Source organism: Sipha flava, unplaced genomic scaffold (genome assembly GCF_003268045.1).
Source record: "Sipha flava isolate LNK unplaced genomic scaffold, YSA_version1 245_pilon_pilon, whole genome shotgun sequence".
Taxonomy (NCBI): Eukaryota; Metazoa; Arthropoda; class Insecta; order Hemiptera; family Aphididae; genus Sipha; species Sipha flava.
Genome location: NW_020272893.1, coordinates 15,714 through 39,973, shown reverse-complemented (window position 1 = coordinate 39,973; position 24,260 = coordinate 15,714). Strand labels below are relative to the sequence as shown.

Here is a 24,260-nt window from a genome sequence, read left to right as displayed (position 1 = left end):
TTTTTAAAGTTTAAATATAAGCGAACTAGATCGCCATCGTATTTCATACCTATTAGATGACGCAAGTACGTATCGAGCAAGTATGTTATGAGGTGGTTTATGTTCAACTTCATTAACTAGTATTAATAAAAGGAATTGTTATTTTTGTTCAAAAAATCGAAAAGTTGACCTAGATTTATGAATCTGTTAACCATTCCTTTGTTATTTACTACCATTCGAAAAACGTTAAATAAGGCTATTGTTTTTTATATTTTCTTTGTAGTCATGTAGGTAGGGATGGCAAAAAATCGTTGATCATCGATACATCGTAATTTCGATACATTGTATACCCAATATCGATACTACGATATATCTAACACTATTTTACCGATATATCGATATATATCGAAAAAAAATTTCTAATACTAAAAAAGGTTTATGGACTTGTTCTTTGGTTATAATTTATTTTAGAAAATGTATAGCCATTTCGCCCATAGCCCATAGACCGAGGCCCTAACTTGTAATTTGTAAATTGTAATCTATACTTACAATAAAATTGATGATAAATAAACTAATTAATCAAAACATATATACTCAACAAAATTATAAAATATTTTATATTATAATATTTATCATACCAGAACAATGTTAATAAATTATAATTGAAATTTTTATATATTACAGTATACGCCTAGAATATTATAATAAAAATAAATGTATTCCTTTAATTTAACAATATATATTTTTTTAAATATTATTTAAAATTAAATACAAAAAATATGAAGCAAAATTAAAACTTATGAAGTATGGAACCAAAGATCATCATCAACTAAATTTAAAAATAGTAATTTACTCAATCTCTTTCCTAAAAGTCTATTCCTTGACTTTGAAAGCGTTAGACTGGCCTTCGAAAATAATCTTTCTGAAGGAACAAATGAATCCATGACAGACAAATATTTCCGAGCAAGTATATATAAATCCGGATATACTGTTTTCATTTCTTCCCAGCATTGGATTGTATCTTCTTTTAGAGATATTAAAGGCTGCGATAGGTAGGCATTTACATTGGTCGTTTTGGCTGAATCTGTTCTTGTTTGTTTCTTCTTATATTTCTTATGTACCAATGTTTTGTGGTGTTCCCATAAATCAAAATTATCAGTTTTCTGTTCTTCGTCCATACTTGAACATTCAGTTGAACTTGTGTCCTGTACTGAATTTTTTGCTAACTTTTTTACCTCTGCTATGGCTTTTTGACAGGCTACAGGATCTCTGAAGTGCAAATTTTTAAACCTAGGGTCTAAAATTGTAGCTATAGGAATCATATATAAAAATTCAATTTTACCAAACCGTTTTTTCAATTCTGCGATAATGTTTCTTTTTAGTTCAATTCCAATATCTAAGTTAGGTTGTATTGACTCTATCTCAATGGTAACACAATTCAAAAGGGGCATAATTTTACTGATAACAACATATTTTTCACCGGATATTTCTAGAGTAACATTCTCAAATGGCCGTAGTAATTTTATCGTTTCACGCAATTGTTGTAGCTCTCTTGCTGTGAGCATTTCAGGACCTAATGGTTTTTGTAGAAGGACATCGGAAACGAGTTTAGACAATACTAAAAATCTATCAATCATATAAAAGGTGCTGTTCCATCTTGTCTTCACATCTAGAATAAGTTTATGGACATTCCCTTCCTTTTTTCCTGAAAAATATATTTAATTTATTATTTAATCAAATTCTATATTTCTACATAAATTATAAATATAATTTTATTTTGTTTTTCATTTAAATTGTACTTTATGTGAAAAAAAAACCATAGATTAATTTTACCTTCATTTATTTGCAATTTTCTCAATTCATCAGAAGCTGAAGTACTTCGTTTAAAGTACTTCACTACTTCTCTAACTTTGTGCAATAATTGTTTGAATTCCTCAGAATTTGAGATTGAATTCTCAACAACAAGATTAATAGTGTGGGCAAAACAAGGAATATGATTATCTCTACCAAACTAGTCATAAATTGCTTTGATCATATTGGCCCCATTATCAGTAACGACAGCTGCAACATTTTTTTTATGAATATTCCACTCAGTCAATGTATTTAGAAGTTGACTTCCTATATAGTCAGCAGTATGAGATTGGGTCAATTCTACTACACCAAGTGTACCTAAAATATAATTTAATTGAATTTAAAGATTTGTAATCCAAATGATTCATTTGTGCCTGCAATTATTATTAAAATTTTTACCTGACAAAAAAGTCGAACCATTCAAGAAGTGAATTGTGATTCCTAAAAAACTTTTCATCGTATAAGTATCGGTCCAAGCATCAGTTGTAACGGATATATTTTCTGCATTTTCAATTTTTTCTTTAAAACGTATTGAAAGATAATCAAATTTATCATCAATATACTTTTTAATTGTATTCCTAGTTGGTATTTTATAAAGTGGGCAAATTCGTGACAGCATATATCGAAACCCTTTACCATCGACTGTACTAAATGGCTGATTATCTTTGCAAATATAATAAACTATAGCTTCAGTACATATAGAGTGTTGTGACCCACCATCTGAAAATTAAAGCTTTAATATAATTGAATAATTAAATATTTAAAAAATAAAATATTTACCTAAAAATGAAGCCACTTTTGTAAAAGCTTGCGATATAGACTGTTGTCGTTTAATTGATTCTAAGGTAGTTGTTTTCGTTCCAGCAGAAGTAGAAGCAGCTTCAAAAGTACTGGCAGTTGCAACACTATGAGATTCAGTTATGGAAACCGCGTCAACCTATTTTCATTGTGTTTTTATATTATAATTATAAATAAAATGGCAAACTTTTATAGCATTTGAATAAATTTGAAAAATTTTTGATGAAAAGAATTTCAAAAATCCTAACTGTTTTAAAAGTTTATAGTACATATTTTTACATACTTAGTGATTAAGTAGTTTTAAGAGTACATTTTTCAATTTTACTATTTTTTAAAGCATTTATATTTCATGATTAATGATATGTTAATAATACAATTTAATAATCGGACAATATTAATAAAATATTATTATTAATTAAATATTAATGATGTTCCAAGACTTAATGATATTTGGGGAATAATTGTATTATTAATAATATATAATTAACAAGTACTTACATTAATTGGGGCGTCTTCATCTTGGGTATTTTCGGAATCTATCAACTTATTGTGCGTTTTCAAATGGCTACGTAAATTGGATGTATTTCCAGATGTTTTAAGCCGTTTTCGGCAAATATTACACATGGACAAGTTGTTATTAATTTTTGTAAAATCTTTCCAAACAGTACTTATTAGCGGCATTTTTAGTTAGTTGTAGTCACGCAAATAAAAAATTATATAAAATAATGCAAAATGTAGGATACTCCAATTGTAAAACACAACTGTACAAGTTAGTACGTATTACGTGTATGATCGTCAACAGTCAAAAACTCAAAAACATTAAACAGAACGGTTTAATAAATTATATAAATCAGAATCAAATTGTACAACAGTCTACGGACGTCGAACAAATGATAATGAATAATTGTCAATGATCAATATGACAGAAGTTAATATACGTTTATGGCTTCATGGGCTCGTGGATTTATGGCCATATCGGCATTCTAATAATAGTTTAATAGTAGATATTCCGTGTAACCGTACTGCCGTACAATATACAATATAATAATTATCTAAATCGACCTTCGATGTTTTCAAGGAGGAGGGTGGTGCAATATATAAACAGTGTTTATTGACACAAGCTATTTATATACAAAATCCCAAATAATTTATAATTATATTTGTTACAATATAAAAATAATATTTATTAGTTTCCCGACGATCAATTGTATTGAAATATCGTAATACTCGATAATATCAAGAGGATATATCGGTAATGTTCTATCGATATAAAATGTCTCGATATATCGACTTCATATATCGATATTTTCGATATATCGATATATCGTTGCCATCCCTACATGTAGACACTGAAATATTATATGATTTATATATATTAGACGGCGCACCACATAGGCAATTCAGGGGCTTTGATGCATTTCTTTTACAATATTTTGCTAAGTTTCCCAAGCCATTATGTATATGTTTATATATATATTTACGAGTACATTGTTATTTGATATTCATTATGCATTTATTATAAACCTTACAAGTTATTTTAAATTACGTACAGATATAATTCCAGCTCAATAGTAAAATGGAAAAATAATAAACAGTAAAAGAGAAAGTGTAGACTTAAAATCGATTTACATTTATTGGATTGTTATTTTTTTGTGATTTAATAGGTACGTTTTTGTTGGCAAAGTAGCTAATTAACTAATAACATGATAATCTATGACGTTCGAATATCTCGAATATCGAAACGCGAATAACGTTCAAAATTATTCAGTACGTCTCTAACGTATACATAATATCATAACGCTCTTTAACCAGTAAATTTGTTGGTGGGATCAGGGAGGAGGAGGTGGATACTAAACGATTACGGTTCCAAATGAATCAGTGAGTATCAGACGCGGATCTAGAAATTAAAAGAAGGAGGGGTTAGTAAAGTGAGTTATTGTCATAATTCGTTGCGCATGTCGATTTGTAGGAAGTCTTTCTTACGTCTATTTTTTTAAAAAATTTAAGTACCTACATCCGATATGGTTCTACCTAATGTTTAAGGAAGGAGGTTAAGCCCCTATAGTCTCCCCCTTGTATCCACGTTTGGTGAGTGTACGTTTCAATATACTATATTTGTGGACCGATTCCTCGGCTACCAAAAGCACAAATGCACAACCGCGTCCAAAGGTCTAAACGGCTGCACATGGTTTCGTTGACGTCTTACCGGTTTACCGCAAACAATTCCTAAGCTAGTTGTTTACTCGACAACGACCAGTGTTCATCCCGGCAGGTCCAAGCCTGTACCGTTTGAGTTGCATTTGACAATGCATCACACAAAATACAACGAAAGTGTTTTAAGATTCGTAGTAAAAAGCGGCAAATCACAATAATATACCTATGATCCGGACGAACCGATATTTAACGATGAAATATGATTAACTTCTTACTACATGTATACTCTGTAATCTCGTTTTGAAACAAAGAAATCCTGATTCAATTTTAATCTGTACGGCGAATAGTTTTTTCGCCCGGCTACGGTCGTATGAGGTTTATGGGACAGAAAGAAGGAAGACATAATATGATACATATTTTATGAGAACAGCCATTCAATGACCATTGAAAAAAATTACACTGATGTAAAAAATAATAAATACGTTGAAATACCTAAGTAGGTAGTTTAAAAATATAAGGGATGAAAGTTTCTTTTTGTATTGAATTTCATGTATAATTTTAAATGAGTTTCTTTATTATCTCATAACCATTTGACGAATTTTAGCGTTGCTCTGTGCCATATTTTTCGCAATAGCATTTTCTAAATTAATTAGTTCATAAAAAATTTAAAAATACATACCTTTTTGTTAGTGTCGTCACTTGAAGGAGGAAGCAACTCATTAATTTGCTACAGTCTAGAGTTAGCTATTTCAAAGTCAGCACATCATCAAAATATAAATCTTTTATAAAGCCATTGACAGGTTGTAAATCAAAAAAATGAGACGTGCACTATACGGGCACTTATGTACTAAATACAAATTATTATATTTTTGGACTGACTCGACGTCATTCTCCCCTCCCCCCACGTCAATCGACATTTTAGTAAAATGAGCCGCCGAATCTGCAATTTAATAAGAGTATGTCGACGTCATTGCTCGTCATTAAATTACAATAATTTGACAAATAATTTATGAGTGCAAAATACGCAAAAATATTAAATATTTTAGTTTTTTTTTTAAATATTGCGAAAATAATAATAAATCATGTCATATATTTTCTAATTCTAATTAAACACCATCAAGTACAGTGTAAATAATTTATATTATCAGAGTCAACAATGTGATTTATTGTAATCTTAACAGGTTTCACAACAGTTTAAGTTTAATAAAACTTTAGAATTGTATATTATTCTCAGTCAGTGGTGAACATGATATAAGTAATATACCGACTAAATAATGTAATAACATCAATCATGGTAAATAATTTTATCTGAAATGTACAATTATTACTCGAAGTCGTGTATTTTATCCTATTGTGTATTTTTTTTTTTTTTTTTTTAATAATAAATGTAGGTATTTTAAAAAACTTTGGAACCCTCTAAAACCAAATCCTAGATTCGCCAATGATTTTGACTGATAAGATGACCGAAGATTGTTAGTTTTCATTGATCGTTTATGGTGATCATAAAATGTATAACAATCATCAGAATGATTGTCTTTAATTGAATAATCGCGTAAGGCCCCGCTTAGTTATGCCCGTTAAATAATAAATCATAAAATAAATAAAATAAAATATTTTTGTCTCGACAATTTTATTATTTTTTGACCACAATTTACCTAAAATTGGTGGCGGTTATTTCTATCAAGCGTTCGAACCGGCTATTATATATGACACAGTTTATTATATAGACAATGTTTCATGTGGTTAATATGGAAAATTCCTATTATTAAATATCTACTTTAAATTATAGAATATTTATTGTTGGTCAACTTTTAAAACTGTATACCTGTACTCAGTTTCTAAAATTCAATATAAATCGTAACCGAAAATTATTTTTCCTCGCTTCAAATATAGCCCTCCACACCCTTAAATTTATTCGGCGTTATAATTCATCGAACATAATTGCATTAATCTATTACCTTCGTTGGGTGGCTAAAGGTAGTGCAGCAACTATTACTCTGAAATTTTAAAATAACTATTGTCCGTGGTTAGAATATGATATTTAGTACGTTTAGAAACAAAAATACAGCCGTTGGAAACGATTTACCGCAGTAACTTATATTTAGAAAAGTTAATTTTTTTCATAGCAGCAGCCGCTTTCTCTCTTTGTATGTGTAAAAATCAACGTCCAACTAAATATCGGCAACACTACATATTGGACTGTCGCTCCTCGTTTATTATTTTATTTTTTATCGACATATATTTCAGTGCAGTGGCGTTCTCGGAAATTTTCAATGAGGGGTTGAGGGATGGATTGTGGATAATTTCTATATAATAATACAATATAATATGCATGGGACTCTCTCAGTACACACTCTCTTTAGTTATGAAATTGAATATAATTTTTAATAATTACAATATATAAAAGAAAAAGAAAATAACAATAGACTTTTTATTTTTTATAATATAAACTCTAATTTTCTTAGCTTTTTACCAGATCATCTACCATTTCCTCAGCTGTTAATGGAACCCCTCCATGAATAGCTAACATTGTAAATCCAATTCAAAATAGTCATTAGTCATTACACAACATTATTTATTATATTTATTAATAAGGACATGCTCCACTAAGAGTTTATAACCACATTGACCAGTAGGTAACCATATAGTAGTTAACAATGAAAAACAACGATTAATCACTTCATTCTAAATATAATCAGTCAATTATTGTTATAATTTATCAATAATATTTTAATATAATAAATATATTTATATAGCAATTTTATGAATATAAATTATACTAAAAGACAGTGAATTAATTCGCATTACTTACAAGCAGGCCCTATTTTTATATGCACCCCGACACATAATGTGCACTACAAATGTACAAGTGTGCACTACGGTCTAAAAAACAAAAATTAAATAATAAGTCAACTACTAGGAAATATGAGTATTATTGAATTTTTCAAAATTTAGTGTATATATATATATATTATGTATGTAATATATTCCTTTTTCTAAGACAGTAGCAAGACTAAATGTTCATTTAAAGCAGTAAAATCAAGTGTGCAATCCGAAATTGTACAAATAATAGGGCCTGCTTACAAGTATAATACGAATTAGTTAAAAAAATACGGCCAATGGGGGGGGGGGGTTAAACCTCCCAACCCCAGTGAGCACGCCCATGTTCCAGTGCGTAGACATGACACCGAACCAATTGTATTTTTTACTGTAAACAAAATACGTCGTCGAATATTATTGTAATATTATTACTACAGTTTAGAATTTCTAACAGGATGATACAAGGTTCGATGCAATATCAGCTGCGGTACGACCATATACGAGTGTATACATTGTGTACGTTGCGTTCGCATGGACTCATCGTGTAAAATAACATGGTGTTATTCAACAACTTTCAAAATGTTTTTCTAGAAAACGTTATCAGATGTTATAGCTACCGACCCGCGATGATCCGAATTAAAAATACGACCTCCATCAAAGTATCAACTAGACAACGTTTCCTATGTTTTACTTTTCGTTTGGTGACGATCGGAACAATCCCTCTGGTCGAAAACGTGTACAAAAGCATAAAATAAAAAAAAAACACACGTCATGATAAAACCAATACGCTCCTTGTTTCGCTCGGAATCGCAGATTCTTCGAAACTATCACTAAACTAGTATTTCGTTTGCAATGTAAATAGAAGCGAACAAGTATTTACAGTGTAAGATACACCTATCGTCGGTCTGGCGGTAAATGTTCGCCGTCAGCACCCACGTTTTCGCGTTCGCCCCGTTTTATACCCATTTCAATTAGATATGCAAACCTTACCGTATCGATTGTTTCGGTTTCAACGTATGTAATGTTATGATTCGTTCCGTCAGAAGTCCGCCTCGCTCGCCTACGTCATCCTAACGAATATCCAACATTTCCGATTAGCGAAGGGAAAGAACACCAAAACATGTCAGACGGATACAACACATGCCAGTGTGACGTCCTCTAAAACCGTCTTCGGAAACATCAACTGCTATTACTAAACAAATCTCGTTCACTCAGAATCGTTTTTACTACGCATTTCTACACGTTCTACACATTGGTTTCAAGTTTAAAAGATCGACACAACAACATCGTTCATCCTATCTAGGTGTTTCACCAGTTTTTCAAAAAATTTATCTTAACGATACCGAAGTAATTTTCATCACCATCCTCCAGTAACAACATTTCTATATTTTGGTTGTCATAAATAAACATTTGTGTTGCTTGTGTATAGAAACACATCGTGATAAAAGTTGTAAAATTCATCGCTTTTACATATCGGTAAGTGCATCATAATGACCAACGATAAATTAAAGCGATAGGTCATAAGTATAAATACACGTGTAATATTTAAATCAAACGATAAATAATGTAAGAATTAAAATATCAATTTTTTTATTTGTATGTTTGATCCTCTGTGAAAAAAACCGTAATCTAGTATTCATATATATATTATTTATACATATATAATATATTAATAGTATTAATATGGTTGCATTGTAATTGAATATTAATGAAATTAAGAGAAAATATAAAATAAAATGGGGTTTAATCGATCAATCCTATTATATGGGAGTTCATACGAAGATTTGTCGGGCGAAATATTTTATACTCGATCAAACTTCATCTCGTCGTACAACAATACAATAATACAAATATAATAATACAATAATACAAATATAAAAATATAATAATACAATACCATACGCTTTTTCATAATTGTTTGTAAGATTGTATCAAACAAATTTGTACAATTTGTCGTACAATTAATTGTATCCTGTATGGACCGCTTAATAGCAATCTGCTATCATAGTGTTGCTTACGACGTAGGTTAAAGGGTTTATCTTTATTTTCAACACTTTGACGCTTTTACCTACTAGGTATCGAATGAATGCAACACAAGATCAAATTTAAGTAAACAATTGCACAGTTTATTTAATCCGCAATGGGAAAACAATTAAATATTACAAATAGTTAAAAAATAATCATCTGTTGTTACGATTGGTTAATTTTAAGAGTTACAATAAGTGTCTCAATGGTACTCAATTACTAATAATGTTAAGTTTAAATTACACGTTATGTAAAAAAATATATTGAATAAATGTAAATAATACAATATTGGCACTTGTAAATAATTGTAAAATGTAAATTCATTAACCATCAGTATATAGAGATTATTTACATTAAATAAATATAAAAAAAAAATTACAATAAATAACAATATTAAACCGTTGGATCATATATGGATCGCATATAACTTTTTTATATATTTAGTACATAATACAGATGAACGGTTACACAGTATTACGATTTTTTCATTTCTTTTTTCATTAAATGGCACTTGAGTATTCTATAATAAATATTATATACCTTCTTAATAAATGTGTAATTCGCCTACAGTAAAATACATATCAAAAAATGACCATCTATGTATTAATGTATATAAAAAAATTTTTTATAACTTTTACTAAGAGGAGAAATAAATGTAGTAAAAATATTAAATAGTACAAAAAAACTTTGAGAATATAAATTTGAAAAAAAAATGTAAAAAATAATAATACTTTTTTAAAAATTAAAAAAAAAAACACAAGACAGGATTAATTAAGAGATTAATCAACATTGGTTTGATTAAAGGAAACATAATAATATCGATTACGGGGTTAACACCAATTATACGTATATTTCGTTTGTTCCGATGACGCCGATATTGGTTTTTAGAGTCGGAACGGTTCTCGGGCTTCCGGTTTCGAGTCTCTGCGCTTCGTTGTATCGGATGCGTTCGATGGTCTGCGTGTCAGACCGGAAGCCGAAGGCGTGGTGGCCAACGGCGATTGCAACCTGTTAAACGGAAAAAAAAAACCAGAAAAAAATTCGATATTATTATAAATTCAACGTCGAACATAGTATTATATAACGATAATAGAAACAAGCTACGCGACACACACAATAGCAACATTCAACACAAAATGTATAGTACAGTTTTGGAAATTTACACCGCGGGGTAGAAACTAGGAAAAAACATTCGCACACTAATTTATAATGTACTATGGATTAATAGAGTATACACTTGCGTCTAGGTCAGTGATGTCCAACCTTTTTCCTTTGGCGGGCCACTTTGGTAAACAATTATCTTCAAGTGGGCCACAAAGTATAAAAGTACAAAAATAATCTTAAATATTGGACTTATTTTCTTATCTTTTATTGTCTATTGAAAAGATTATGAATTAAGGTACACATTAGTTTGATTAGTACGTTATTTTAAGTACACGGATGATATCGATATTTAATTGTAAAGTTTGCGTATGAAAATGTCAGACAGAAAAAAACGCAAATATATTGATGATTGCTGAATTTTCAATGGTCTATAAATTACTTTTTCATTGAAATTAGTGGAAAAGCCGTTTGTCTTGTGTGTCGTGTAACGGTTTCAGTTTTTAAAGAATTTAATATCAAACGGCATTATGAATCAAAAAATGTTCTTACATTTTTAAAAATTTTTTTTTATTTTAGAAAATTCGTAACGGGCCACATAGAATATCTTTGTGGGCCACTTGTGGCCCGCGGGCCGCGGGTTGGGCACTACTGGTCTAGGTGATATTAAGCATTGGAGATTTACGTATGCGTAACAACACAATTATAGACCTAGGTTTTTATAAGTCTATTCTATCGCAAGCATAACTAAGGGAAACCGATTGAGCCCGTTAATTTTTTTTTTTATAAAAACCTCTTCTAAATAAACGGGTGTTTGCACAATTATTTCTTTGATACCAGAATTGTTATTTCTCTATTTTTATACCATTGTTGTTTGTTACAAAACGAAAATGCTTCGTCGAGAAAAAATTCTACCAATAGTATGATAATCATAGAAACCTTTTTCTCTTAACATAATACGTAGTAGGATCAAAAAGTTCCCGGAATTTATTTATAGAAAAAAAACTATATTTCTTATCAAATATCTGATTATTGGAATTAAAAGTAGACATTATTAGCTATCTATAGGTTTAGTTATTAAAAGTACATTAGTCTCATGTGAGCCGTAATTGAATCCATACGAAATTGTGTTTACACATTTTTTCAAAATGTCACAACGCGCTAACATTAAATTTTGTTTTAAACTTGGAAAAACTGCCGCAGAAACGCTCGAATGCTTGAAAACAGTTTATGGTGATGGAGCATTAAAGAAAACAGCCGTTTATGATTGGTTTAAACGGTTCAAAAATGGCCAAGAGTCACTTGAAGACGAAGAGCGGAGTGGCCGGCCGTCAACTTCAAAAAACGATGAAACAATCGAAAAAGTTAAAAATTTGGTGCAATCAGATCGTCGTTTACACATTCAAGATATGGTAAATGTATTAGGAATATCGTATGGTTCAGTTAAAAACATTTTAAAAGATGATTTAGGAATGCGGCGCGTTTTCAAATTGCGACATTTTGAAAAAATGCGTAAACACAGTTTCGTATGGACTCAATTACGGCTCATATGAGACTAATGTACTTTTAACGACTAAACCTATAGATAGCTAATAATAGTCTACTTTTAATTCCAATAATCAGATATTTGATAAGAAATATAGATTTTTTTCTATAAATAAATTCCGGGAACTTTTTGATCCTACTACGTATAAACGTAATATGTATAAAAAAAAATGAAGATATTTTTATAGCAAAAATATTACTGAAAACGTCAACATTATATAGAGGAAAAATACAAGTAAATAATTTGTTGAATATTGAAAGAAAATATTACGCAACCCGGAAAACAATTTATCCTCATCCCTAACAGCTAAATATCTATATACATATGTATTTACCTCACTAAACAATAGGTATAGTGTAATACACAACATAAAATCACACACATGACTTACAAACTGCACGTCACAAACACGTTCGTGATAAAGTATAAAGTGTTATTATAATATTATAATACAGACAGTAACGGCGTGCTGGAAAAAATAAAAAGCGAAACGGATAAGAAGCGACGACAGGGTAAATACACAACGAAAAAGGAAACACGTAGTTATGTGTGTTGATGATTTGTTGCGCTTTACCCGGAAGACGGTGACGACGACATGGGCGATGACGTAGGCATTGTTGTCAATTCCCGAGAGGTACACGGCCTCGCGAGAACGGGTATTTTCGAACCCTGGTGGCTCTGGTTACGACTGCAGAACCGTGACGGAAAGCAGAAAAATAAAATAATAAAAGTAAATTAGCGCACTTGAACCAGAGAAATAAATAGTGAAACAAGCACGAAACGATGTGTGTATAAAAGGGCCCAAAGTTTGGCATCAGTCCGATCCAAAACGTATTTAATTATATAATACAAATTGAACGTATAGTTTGATATAATCAAAACTCGGCAACGAAATCGATTAAAAAAAAAAAACGCCACTGATAAGTAGGTACTCGTCCAACAAAAATCGAAAAGGAGTTTATTAAATATCGATCATTATATTGAACAATTTTTATATTCCTGCTATCTGTTATGTATTTTATTTTATTTTAATAAACAATAACTACATTGAATTCAATGAATACATTTTTCAATAACTACACGACATATTTATAAATATAAAACTAAATGATATAGACATAAAAATAAAAAAACTGAAATATAAGAGTGTAATAGATTATATTAAGTACGAACTGATTAGATAATGTTTACTGTCAATTAAATTAATATTAAAATGAACAGTTGACAAGGGAACTATTAAACAAAAATTCTTACTATTTATACTTATATTATATTATATAAATATAAGATACTCGATTTTAATTTTATTCTGCCCATCACCGAACAATTTTTGCACATAATAATATGTAGCATAAAGAACGTGCTAAAAATATGTATTAATAAAATACTATTACTACTTATAAATTATAATGTTAAAAGGTTAGTTACCTAGAACTTGAGTTAGACAATGTAGGTATACTCGACGACCTGTGCATTGACAGGGACCTGAATATATAATATAATATATAAGTAACGTTAGAGAAAGTTAGGCGAGTTAATAAAAATAATTTATAAATAAAAATGATTACTAGACACGCTCTAGAGTAACAAAAATGATTTTATTACCTGGTGGACGATGACATTGATTGGTTTCCAAGTGTGGACGGAGAGCGAACTCCTCTACCCGTACTACTCTGTCCATTGAGCGTAGACTTACGTGTGGTTGACGAAGGCGTCTTGCCAGGCGTTAGTCTCGGTATGCGGCTAGGCGTAGTCGAGTCTGGAATACCAACACCATACAGGTATTAGATCGAGAATTAACAAAATCACAAAAACTTTGCGGACATTGGAAAAAAACTGAAGTAAATAAAAAGTATTTTACCGGTTAACTTTTCCCCGTCAATTTCATTTTCTAATACCACACTTTTCATACCTCACTATACTATATGGTGCATACATAGTAACTGAAATTATATTTAAAAGACGTTTTCACCTAAAAACTGATATTATTACCCTGGATTTCGAGACAAAACTTATGTTGTAACTATATTTGATCAAAGGCCAGAAGCTCAGCATAAAAGTTTATTTTATTCAGGTAAGGCAACTATAGGCCTACCTCCAAAAAATTATTCATAATCATTAAAAACATAAAAAAAAAATTATTTCTCCCTACGTCTTATACTGGAACTTTATACCATGCTCAGAGATCAAGAGCCTAATTGAGCCTAAAAAAACCCCACTGTGACTTGAAAAAATCGTTTATGAATTATTTTAAATGTTGTAGATGGGGTGATAGTAACACCAAATAAAACTTTACTCGACCTTAAATTTTAAGTTATCGAACCACTGCTATAGGGACCAATACTGTAAACTAAATCATGTTTCCAAAAACATCATCCTCGGAGAAGACTAAGGCCAAACGATTGATCAACTCTGTCATAAACTCACCGGTGCTGTCCAAGGATAGATTGGACCCGTGTCGACTGGGCGGCTTGCTTCCCGGACGACTCTGAGGCCTGCTTGTCGGTCGGCTGGCGGGCAAACTTCCGGTAAGCCCGGCATTCGACTTCCGGACGGTGGGTGTGGAAACTTTACGGACAGGTGTCCTTGAGTACGGTGATGACTCGCTGTCGCTAAGCGAATCCGGTGTACCAGCCGTACGGTTTACGCCCATTTTACCCATCGGTACACTCCTGGAACTTCGTTCGCGCACCTATACACCCACAACATCCACGTATAAAAAACTATTCGCTAACCGTAGAAAAAGCACAATATAACTTGTACAGATATTTCCACATAGATTTATGAAATACGTACGGTGGTGGTGGTTGAACAGTGGCGTGACGATAATATAGGAACGAAAACGCGCGACGTAAGTAAAATAATGTTGATCATGGTCCCTAATAACACTGCTCGTGTAGAAAAACAATAATTTTTTTTTTTTATTATTAATTTTTCCAGAGTCGAGTTCCCGTAACACAGTCACGCGGCTGAACAAACACCACGCGAGATGACATTAAATAATAGATGACGACAAACGGCGTCGATAAGATTTTAAAAAAAAATTATAAATAAATAAATCTACTCGTATATAATAATAAAAATGCTCCAGCGCAATGTATTACATGACAATTTACCCAGGTGTTGGTTTGCCTGCTGGGGCCCATTGCAAGAGGATACGAACACGGCAATGACTCTCGTTGTCTTAAGCTCTCGAATATCGGCATCAACTCTCTCAAAAACTCTTCGGCTATTTTTTTTTTTTTCGTAAACATATTATGTTATTACAATTTACTATCAATCAATAAGTATTCTCATATGCTCTCCCCCGAAGTGCCTCGGCGTAACCAAGGAGTGTTTCATGTACATGTGCCTATGTACATCACGACACAGTATACGATGAAAAAAAAATCAGTTTTTCGTTTATCAATAAAAAAAAAACCCTTGAGAACTTAATCTGTTTAACATTTCTTCTCCACCTCCACTATTTGTACAAAAATATGCGCTTTACAAACCACAAGCCGACAGTTCAAAAGTAGAGCTCACGCCTTTAATAACTATATGAATAAATTATATTTTACACTTTTATAACTAACTACGTACTCGGATATAGCAGCGGCGAGCAAAAAAAAAAAAAGCCAATTTTTCACACACTTTTACACGATGCAACAACATGACAAACAATAATGTAGTCAGTGCTTCTTACTTGGATATACATACATACATATATATATATATATGTGATTCGGCAGATATTAGTCATTTTACCTTGGTGATAGGTCCGGCCGTAGACACAGACCGCTGTTGTTGCGCGTTGTGTTTCGGTTTGAATGCAGACATGCTCTGTGACACGCCATCGGCCAATATGAATTGCTCACGAAGTTCGATGTTTGTGCGTCCTTTGGCTGTGAGTGCGTAAAGGAAATGAAAAGGTGTGATGAAAAGGAAAAAATTGTTAAAAAAAAAAAAAACATCACAATTAAAAGTGATTAAAACAAAACAATACGTTAAATTGTTAAAATCATAATAATCAAATCAAAAAAAAAAAAAAAAAAACCAAAAACATTAGTACAACTAAAATAAATAATTATAATACGAAGCCAAACCGGATTAGTGTCCTCACGCCAAGTTAGGCATTCAGCATATATATTAATAATTAATAGCATGCTAGTGAGCGGTAACTAAATATACTTTGCGGAATAAAGGGAAATACATACATAGGCGAAACTACGAACTGGATCAGAAGCAAAATATTCTGTTAAAGTCAGGAAAAACCAACAATAAAATTTATTTATTTCATTTACGATGGTTTTATTATAACCAGCGGTTCTGCACGCCAACCATCAAGTTAGGTCTGCCTACATAGTTTCGCTTATAAATGATACGTAAAAGGATCCATATTTGACAAAAAAAAACTCAATAGAAGTGACGGCAGTGGCTGATGCGGCATGCACAATATGCGACAACCAAAAATTAAATCATAATGCTACAAAGGTTTACGAAAATTGCGCTCGATGCGATGATGTCGTTGCGCGTTTGTGCCACTAATTTTTTTTAATAATAAATACAACATCGTGTTTAACGACGACCACGTCCATATGATATTTAATAATACCTTTTTGGTCGTTGAAGAAGACTTATAATAGTACTGCTGTACCATCGAATAATACAAAACACAAAAAAAACCCTAAAAAAAAAACCGTGCAGCAAAAAAAAAAATATTTGAAAAAAATGTAATGATATAGCGATCATACAGTTCAATTGGACTAAGCTGTAAGGACACCAAGGTTCGTGTTCTTCGGGCACGAATGGGTTAGGCATCGGCAACATTTCAACTAAACTCAACCAAAAAATATAGTATAAAAATAAACGGAAAAATAAAACAAAAATAATAAAAACAAATTTGAGAACAGGAAATGGTGGACAACAAGGACAAAACAAAACAAAAATTGAGCAAATAAATAAGAAACAATAGTATTTTATGTTAATTACGCAATTTGGAAACTAATATATTTAATGTTAATATAATGTACACATGCGTTTGAGTGATAATAGTATAAAATAGTTGTTTTAATTGTTTACTTTCTCAAGAGTTTGTTTTTAATTATTAATATTTATATTAAAGTAGATATGTTATTTATTTAAAAAATATTTGTCTTTTGGTTAACCACGAGTATATGTTTACCCTTGTACTAGCGAGGCACCGGTTAAGAGATACTATAATAACATTAAAATTAACTTATTAATTAGTAAATATTATAAATATATATATAATTTATTTATCCCAAATTTACCCGACCATCGATTAAAAATGAATAGAATTATTTTATTAGATTTTTTGATATATAGAATATTGACATAAAAAACTCACCTCTGCATGGATCATTTTTAACTAAAAATTCGTCGAGTGCAACCCAACCACCTCCGACACGTACCATAACAGTAGACCTCAAAATACGAACAAGACGTAATTTCTGACTGTCACCAAACTACAAACACAAAATAAAACGTTATAAATAAGCCCGGTTTAGTTAATTAATACAAATCTTCATTACCCTGTATTTTCCTTCTCCCACTTGGAACACTCTGAACTTCTGTCGGCAAGTACACAACATTACTAGCCTCTTAACTTCGTCATGTATTTTCTCAGCTTCGGTATCGGGTTTCTTTTCTTCCCAGTCGGGTCGTAAAGCGGCTATGAATTCTTTCCAGTCAATCAAACCAAGTTTATCATGATCGAACATATCAGCCACAGCATTCATTTCCAATTTACTGGTGTCAAATTCTAAACAACGTAAATTATCATAAGCTATCGTCATCGAGATACATTTAGGTTATAATATTTATATTAAAAACTCACTAGTTTTCATAATTCCGTCAATAAAGTCATCTCTCGGAATTAGTCCATCGTTATTCTTGTCCATTTTTCTGAACAAGTCTGTAAGCCTGGATTTTTTATGATTCATGAACTTCAAGAACTATAGATAAATCAAACGATTAAATAATCTGAATGAAAACACTATTTAATATGGACATACTCGTTTTCTCCATATATCCCACGAGAAGTTTCTGACTTTCTCGACTTCTCTTAAGTAGTTCAGATGCTCTTGGAGACGGCGTTGACGTTCCCAAGCCATCAGCCATACTGAATGCCATTTGTCCCAAAGTTGTCGGCAACGTGAATTGCGTAGTAATGGCTCTTCTACTTTACTACTCATAATATAAAAAGATAAAACCATGTCAATACACGATATTGAATAAAAATACATCACAAACAAATAATACAAATATTAAACTAAGCTTCTACACATGAAAATAATATAACATTTTATATAAATAAATATTATACTCAATTATTTAAATAAAATAAATATTTTTTTACCTTCCTTTAGCTGGGAATCGAGGTCCAATGTGTGGCAAATGGTCCATGGATTTGTCTCGTACAATTGGACTACCCCGACTAAACAGAATAAAAAATAACATCGTTATAGTTAATTGAAATAGCATGTTAAAAAATGATAAACTAAATTAAACAATTATTAACAAGTATCATCATACTTAAAACCCGAAATTCAATTATTTACAAAACTATGTTTAAAAACTTTATATACATATTAAATAGTTGTTTTATCAATCCAAAAATCAAACAAAAATGTTTGGACATTAAAACATACAGCTTTAAAACAATAAAAAACAAAGATATGTTAAAAACTGTAACCCCAAGTAAATATAAATATTTAAATTCTATACATTTTAAAGTAGATACTTTACTATAAAATTAGATTTAAATTAAAAATTATTATTTAATTTCTATGTTCTTTTTTTACATTCCTTACTTTTTTTAAAATTATAATGAAACGTGCATTTGTGGTAATTAAGCCAAATGGTAATTTTAAATATTTGTAATCATTAGCAACACCGATCATTACAAATATAAATAAATTATAAAATGTATTATACTTAAATGTGCTATGTGCATTTTGTACCAACCTTTGTCTGCGTTGCTCGGTTAAATCATGTAAACTGCCAGCTAAATCCTCTCGGCTGAAAATGTGCAAAATGTGCAATCTTATAAATTTAATATCAAGCGTGCAAGTGACTATTTATGAAAATTAGTTACACAAAATGTATGTAGCGAATACAAAATGAAAATATTTCTTAAACACTATAAGCACTAAGTAAACTATCATGCAACTGAAAATAAACCATAAATAACTGGCATGTTTTGTTTTTAATATTGATTTTGTACTATGTTAAATAATAAATTATTTATCTGTTTTAAGCCGAACCTGATCGTAGAAGTTTTTTTAGCGGATGGCTTTCTACCAACTGGAGCAGTGGGCTGTTTAACTTTGCAAACAGTATCAACTTCAGTTTGCCTTTTAGCAGTGCTTTCCATGAATTCACGATGTTCTTCAATAAGTTTTTCAACTACTTCTATACTGTCAGGTAACGGTTCAGATTCAAGATCCAACAATTGATTTTCCAGTCTAGTCAACCAAGAGAATAATTCTTCTAACAATGAATCCAAGTCCTGGAGAGACTGTAGATGTTCTACGAGTCTTTGCTCGCGCTACAAAAGAAAAAAGAAATATAATTTTACGATAACAGTTTAAAATAGATCTGTCTAGATCTGCCAAAAATGTTTTACCTGTTTCGCCCATGTCCATACTTCTTCCCATCTAGACTCAATTATGGTAATCCAATGTTTGATTACTCCAACAGCATCTGGATGAGCCTTTTCTAAAATTTGTTGTGCCAGTGCAACTGTAAAATCTTTTTCATGCAGTTTATCAGACATTTCTTCCATGAACTTCCTATGCTCATTCAACTGGTTTCTGGTTTCTTGTTCATTATCTGGTAATGGCCCAATGAATCTTAATTTCATTTCTGCATCAGATAACCACTCCAACAGCAAATGTACAGATTTATGCAGTTGTTCAGCCTAAATAAATTAAAATCCATTTGAGTTAATACCCAACTTGCATATTTATATTTATCAAATATCGTAAACTAACTTGTTTCAGTGCATCTTCAAGTCGTTCGGTTCGTTTTTCACACAAATTGCTAGTACGGTTCCATAAGCCTTCCAAATCATCTAATTGACTTTGAATAACAGCTCGGTCAGTATTATTGGCCTTAGACATCAAATCCTTACCAGTCTGTCGTACAGTTTTCATTTGTTCAAAACGTTTAGATAATGTCTCTTCAAATGCCTAAAATTAAAAAATTTAACATAACGACCATAAACTTAACACAACATCATCTTTAAATTTTAGAATATAATCATACTATATTTACCTTATGCTGTTCAACTAGAGCCATTACTGTATCCAAATCTCCATGGACTGGCCCATCATCTGTTAGTCGTTTTTCAGTTTTACGTAACCAATCCAAAAGAGCTTCCATAGCATCTTTAAATTGTCCACAGTATAACAAAGCTTCTTCCAATTTCCTCTGTCTATCCACAGATTTAGTACAAACCATGTTCCACTTTTCTTTTAATTCATTAATCATTTTATTTAATTGATGTTCATCACTCTTGGGTGCTTTTTCTTTCAACCCTTTTCCCATTCTCATTGTAGAATCATAAGTAGCTTGTTTTCCACTTAAGGCTCGTTGTACATCTCTGTGTTTAGCTAAACGTTGTTTAATACGCTCTGGATCATTTCCAATACTAGCATCTTGAGTTAATTCATCCAAATTCTTTTCTGCTGTAATCAACCATTCCATAAGGCTTGACCATGCTTCATGGAACTCACGAGCTTCTTTATAACCATGATCAAGTGCACGAGTTCTTTCAGCACTCTTTGACACAACTCGTTCAAAACGATGTTGTACACTAACAAAACATACAATACAACAAACATTTCAATAAAATAAATAATTTTAAAATTAATATTACCTGATTAATAAGTTTTTAATAAGTATAACATCTTGTTTTTGTGAGAAGTATTTAAGATGAGTTCCTTTCTTGTCCAAATGAAGCATAATTTCTCGATGGGAGCTTACATCTTTTTGAAATGTTTTATGATCTTCAATTTGTGTTAAAATAGTGGTTAGAATACGAGAAACAGGTTTCAAGTTTGATAATGTTTTCTCAGCATCAGTTAGCCAATCAACAAACGCCTAATCATATTAATATAAATTTACATGAATAATCATTTATTTACAAAATGATTAAATTAATAAATGTGAAACATACCTGTAAAGCATTATGGAACTCAGTAGCTTCCTTCAAGGCTATCTCCAATTTAATTTTTTTATCATTAGCTCTAGCAGTCACACTATCCCAACGCTGTTTAAGAGTTTTCAAATTCTGTTGAAGATTTCCTGAGCCAGGTGATTTTTTCAAATATTCTTGACCTTGGGCCAAAACCGTTTCTACCTTAGGTCTATTAGATTCTAATTCATCATAAACTTCCATAAACCGTTCTAATTGTTCACTAGCAGTCTCAGGTAAACCACCAACCGGTTTAGATGTTGCTATTACACCATCAACTTCACCAAGCCATGACAATAGATCTTGTATTTCTACAGCAAACCTTTGAGCTTCTTGCAGTGCGTCTTCCAACTCCAGTTGGCGATCAGCTGCCTTTTGTAATAAGTCCTTCCAACTCTTATTGAGTAAATTAAGTTTATCTTGAGTAGAGTTAGCTTCAGCAGACCCTTTCCCATTTTCAATCAATTGTCTACCAGCATCGTTTAAAGTGTCAACGCTCGACTGATGAGCATGAATGTCGTTAACTAATACTTTGAGTTTGGCAAGTTCTACTTCTAGCAGTTGAGAATCACCAGCCACAGGTTTTAAATCTTTGTCTAAGGTCTTATTAGTCCCATCGATCCAAGCAAGAAGTTCAGCTAATGCATGATGGAATTGACCTAATTGTAAAAGACTGTTCTCCAATTGACGTTGTCGTTCTACAATGCCCTTTAGCAGATTTTCCCATCTTCGATTGACTTCAGTTAATGGTTGTTTCAGAGCAGCAGCCTGTTCAACTGTAGTTCTTTCTGTAAGTTCTTGAGCTTGTCTAAAATGTATACAGTTATAGATATTAAGCTATCAAGTAATTATAGGTGCATTCATTAATAAATTAATACATATGTGTTCATATATAAATCAATCTATAATTATTACCTAGTTAATTTTCTATTAAATAATAAAATCCAGTGAAAGCAGTAAAATATAATAATATAACAATCAATAGTAATTTAAAATAAATTTTCAAAAAATAATGTAATATATACCTGTTCAAAGCTTCTACTTTAACCATTTGAGGATCAATATCAGATTTAAAGTTTTTGAGTTCACCAATCTGATTTTTAACAACCTTTATGTCTGTACCTAAAGGACCTAGATTGGCAAAACGACGTTCTGCTCCATCCAAAAATTTAAGCAAATCCTAAAAAAACATTGTTATTAAAAATTGCAAATTAAAATGAAAAATATAAATAATAATTATACTTGTAATGTTTCATGGAACTCCATAGCTTTTTCCATAGCATGAATCAAATTTTCTTCACGTTTTGCAAATAATGCGGTAACAGTTTCCCAAGCATTATCTAAATCTTCAATGTTTTTCTTAACTTCTGGTTTATCAGGATCTCCGCAAACTTTCATCAATTTCTGACCACTTGCACGGCATTGGTCTACTTCAGGCTTGGTTTGATCAATTTCTGCTTTGATTTCTCTTAATGCAGCTTTTTGTTGTTTCAATACAGCTGGTTCTACGGCTGGAGGATCTTGTGATTGTAAGGAATCTTGCAAATTTTTGAGTGTATTCATAACATTCTGTAATTCTTCCCAGAACCTTTCAGCCAGTATGAGAGCTTCTTCAAGACTGCGACCACGATCATTGGTTGCTTCTTGTACTTCATTCCATAGACTATTCAATCGATCTAACTTACGTTTGATATCTTTAACAGCTGGATCAGATGAATTAGGAGCTTTATTAATGACATCATTTGCTGCTCTTTTAACAGCTTGGAATGCATCACCACGCTTATGCAAATCTTCAACAACAGCATCATTTTCATCTTGTTGATCACGAATTTTTGGAGGATGTGCAGATATAGGTTCAGCACCAGATACTTGTTCAGCAGTGTTCTGTAATGCTCTTAACATGCCTTCCAATTTATCACTAAATTGACTAGTTTCTTGTAATGCTTTTTCTAAAGCTTGTTGCCTTTGTCGAAGTTCTAATCTTAGTGCTGCATACCTAGCATTGTCACTGTCCATTATATCTTGGATTTTCAATCCCTCTTCTTCATTACATAATCTAATTAATGCCTCACCAGTTTTATTAAGTTTGTCAACTAGAGGTTTATGTTCTGCAATAGATTGTACAAACATTTCATTTTTATCTTGTTGTTGGGCAATAAGTTCTGGTCTTAGGGCAGGCATAGCTAACATTGATACTTGTCTCTCCATGTCATTTAACCAACCCGATAAATCAAAGTGTGATTCTTGGAAGTGTTGGGCAAGAGGTAATGCTTGTTCAAGTACACTTAAACGTTCAGCACTTAATGATGATACATGTTCCATAACTTCTCTAAGGTCTTCCATTTTTTCACGCATGAGACTAGTATCATTGCTTTGTGTGACTTCTCTCAATACTTTTTTAGCCAAAGATAAAACATCTCTACCACGTCCTTTTTGACTAGATATATCATCATTGAGTGCCTTGTGTTCTTTGAGTTGTACGCGAATAACATCTACTTCACTACTTGGAGGTTCTGCATCTCTCAGTTGATTTTCTACCTCACGGAACCAATCCAACAAATCATCCATATCACCAATGACTTCAAGTGATCGTTGTTTGGACAAATGTATACGTTCTGCTTTTCTTTGAATTTGTTCAGCAATGGCATCAAATCTTCTATTATCTCTTGTGACAAGACCTTCAATAGTTGAAGCACCTTCACCAGGAGACATTTGACATAACTGCGGTCCTATTTGATTAATGTTTTCTAAAACTGGACGGAATTCTGTACAAAACAAAAAAAA

The 24,260-nt window shown here is 31.5% G+C and overlaps 2 protein-coding genes across 14 annotated transcripts in view; both read right to left on the bottom strand.

Moving 5' to 3' along the window:
• Positions 1 to 776: 776 nt before the first annotated feature.
• Positions 777 to 3,309, bottom strand: LOC112684190 (zinc finger BED domain-containing protein 1-like). Its single transcript, XM_025555559.1, has 6 exons — positions 3,127 to 3,309; positions 2,611 to 2,767; positions 2,230 to 2,550; positions 2,006 to 2,148; positions 1,813 to 1,912; positions 777 to 1,684 (listed from the first exon to the last, which is right to left on the bottom strand). Exons 1-6 carry the CDS (start codon positions 3,307 to 3,309, stop codon positions 777 to 779), a joined length of 1,812 nt encoding a protein of 603 aa, XP_025411344.1.
• A 7,066-nt stretch (positions 3,310 to 10,375) lies between these two features.
• LOC112684192 (dystonin) overlaps positions 10,376 to 24,260 on the bottom strand; it is a gene marked incomplete at its 5' end in the record, with an annotated part of 29,541 nt that continues 15,656 nt past the window's right edge. For 3 of the 13 annotated variants that reach the window (XM_025555561.1, XM_025555569.1, XM_025555572.1), the window contains 22 exon segments: positions 10,376 to 10,635; positions 12,849 to 12,962; positions 13,703 to 13,759; positions 13,880 to 14,033; positions 14,702 to 14,966; positions 16,022 to 16,158; positions 17,008 to 17,088; positions 17,625 to 17,742; positions 17,809 to 18,038; positions 18,114 to 18,231; positions 18,292 to 18,463; positions 18,636 to 18,713; positions 19,244 to 19,297; positions 19,543 to 19,826; positions 19,905 to 20,198; positions 20,272 to 20,469; positions 20,555 to 21,095; positions 21,159 to 21,382; positions 21,459 to 22,284; positions 22,392 to 22,403; positions 22,502 to 22,656; positions 22,719 to 24,241. In XM_025555561.1, the coding sequence (XP_025411346.1) occupies positions 10,512 to 10,635; positions 12,849 to 12,962; positions 13,703 to 13,759; positions 13,880 to 14,033; positions 14,702 to 14,966; positions 16,022 to 16,158; positions 17,008 to 17,088; positions 17,625 to 17,742; positions 17,809 to 18,038; positions 18,114 to 18,231; positions 18,292 to 18,463; positions 18,636 to 18,713; positions 19,244 to 19,297; positions 19,543 to 19,826; positions 19,905 to 20,198; positions 20,272 to 20,469; positions 20,555 to 21,095; positions 21,159 to 21,382; positions 21,459 to 22,284; positions 22,392 to 22,403; positions 22,502 to 22,656; positions 22,719 to 24,241 (5,759 nt within the window). 13 annotated transcript variants of the gene reach the window in all.

Excerpts from the sequence above, each read along its gene's own strand:
- LOC112684190 (XM_025555559.1), bottom strand. The coding sequence starts at position 3,309 with ATGCCGCTAATAAGTACTGTTTGGAAAGATTTTACAAAAATTAATAAC. Across the intron at positions 2,551-2,610 it reads AAAAGTGGCTTCATTTTTAG|ATGGTGGGTCACAACACTCT; the intron begins GTAAATATTTTA and ends TTTAATTTTCAG. Across the intron at positions 1,685-1,812 it reads AAAATTGCAAATAAATGAAG|GAAAAAAGGAAGGGAATGTC; the intron begins GTAAAATTAATC and ends TATATTTTTCAG.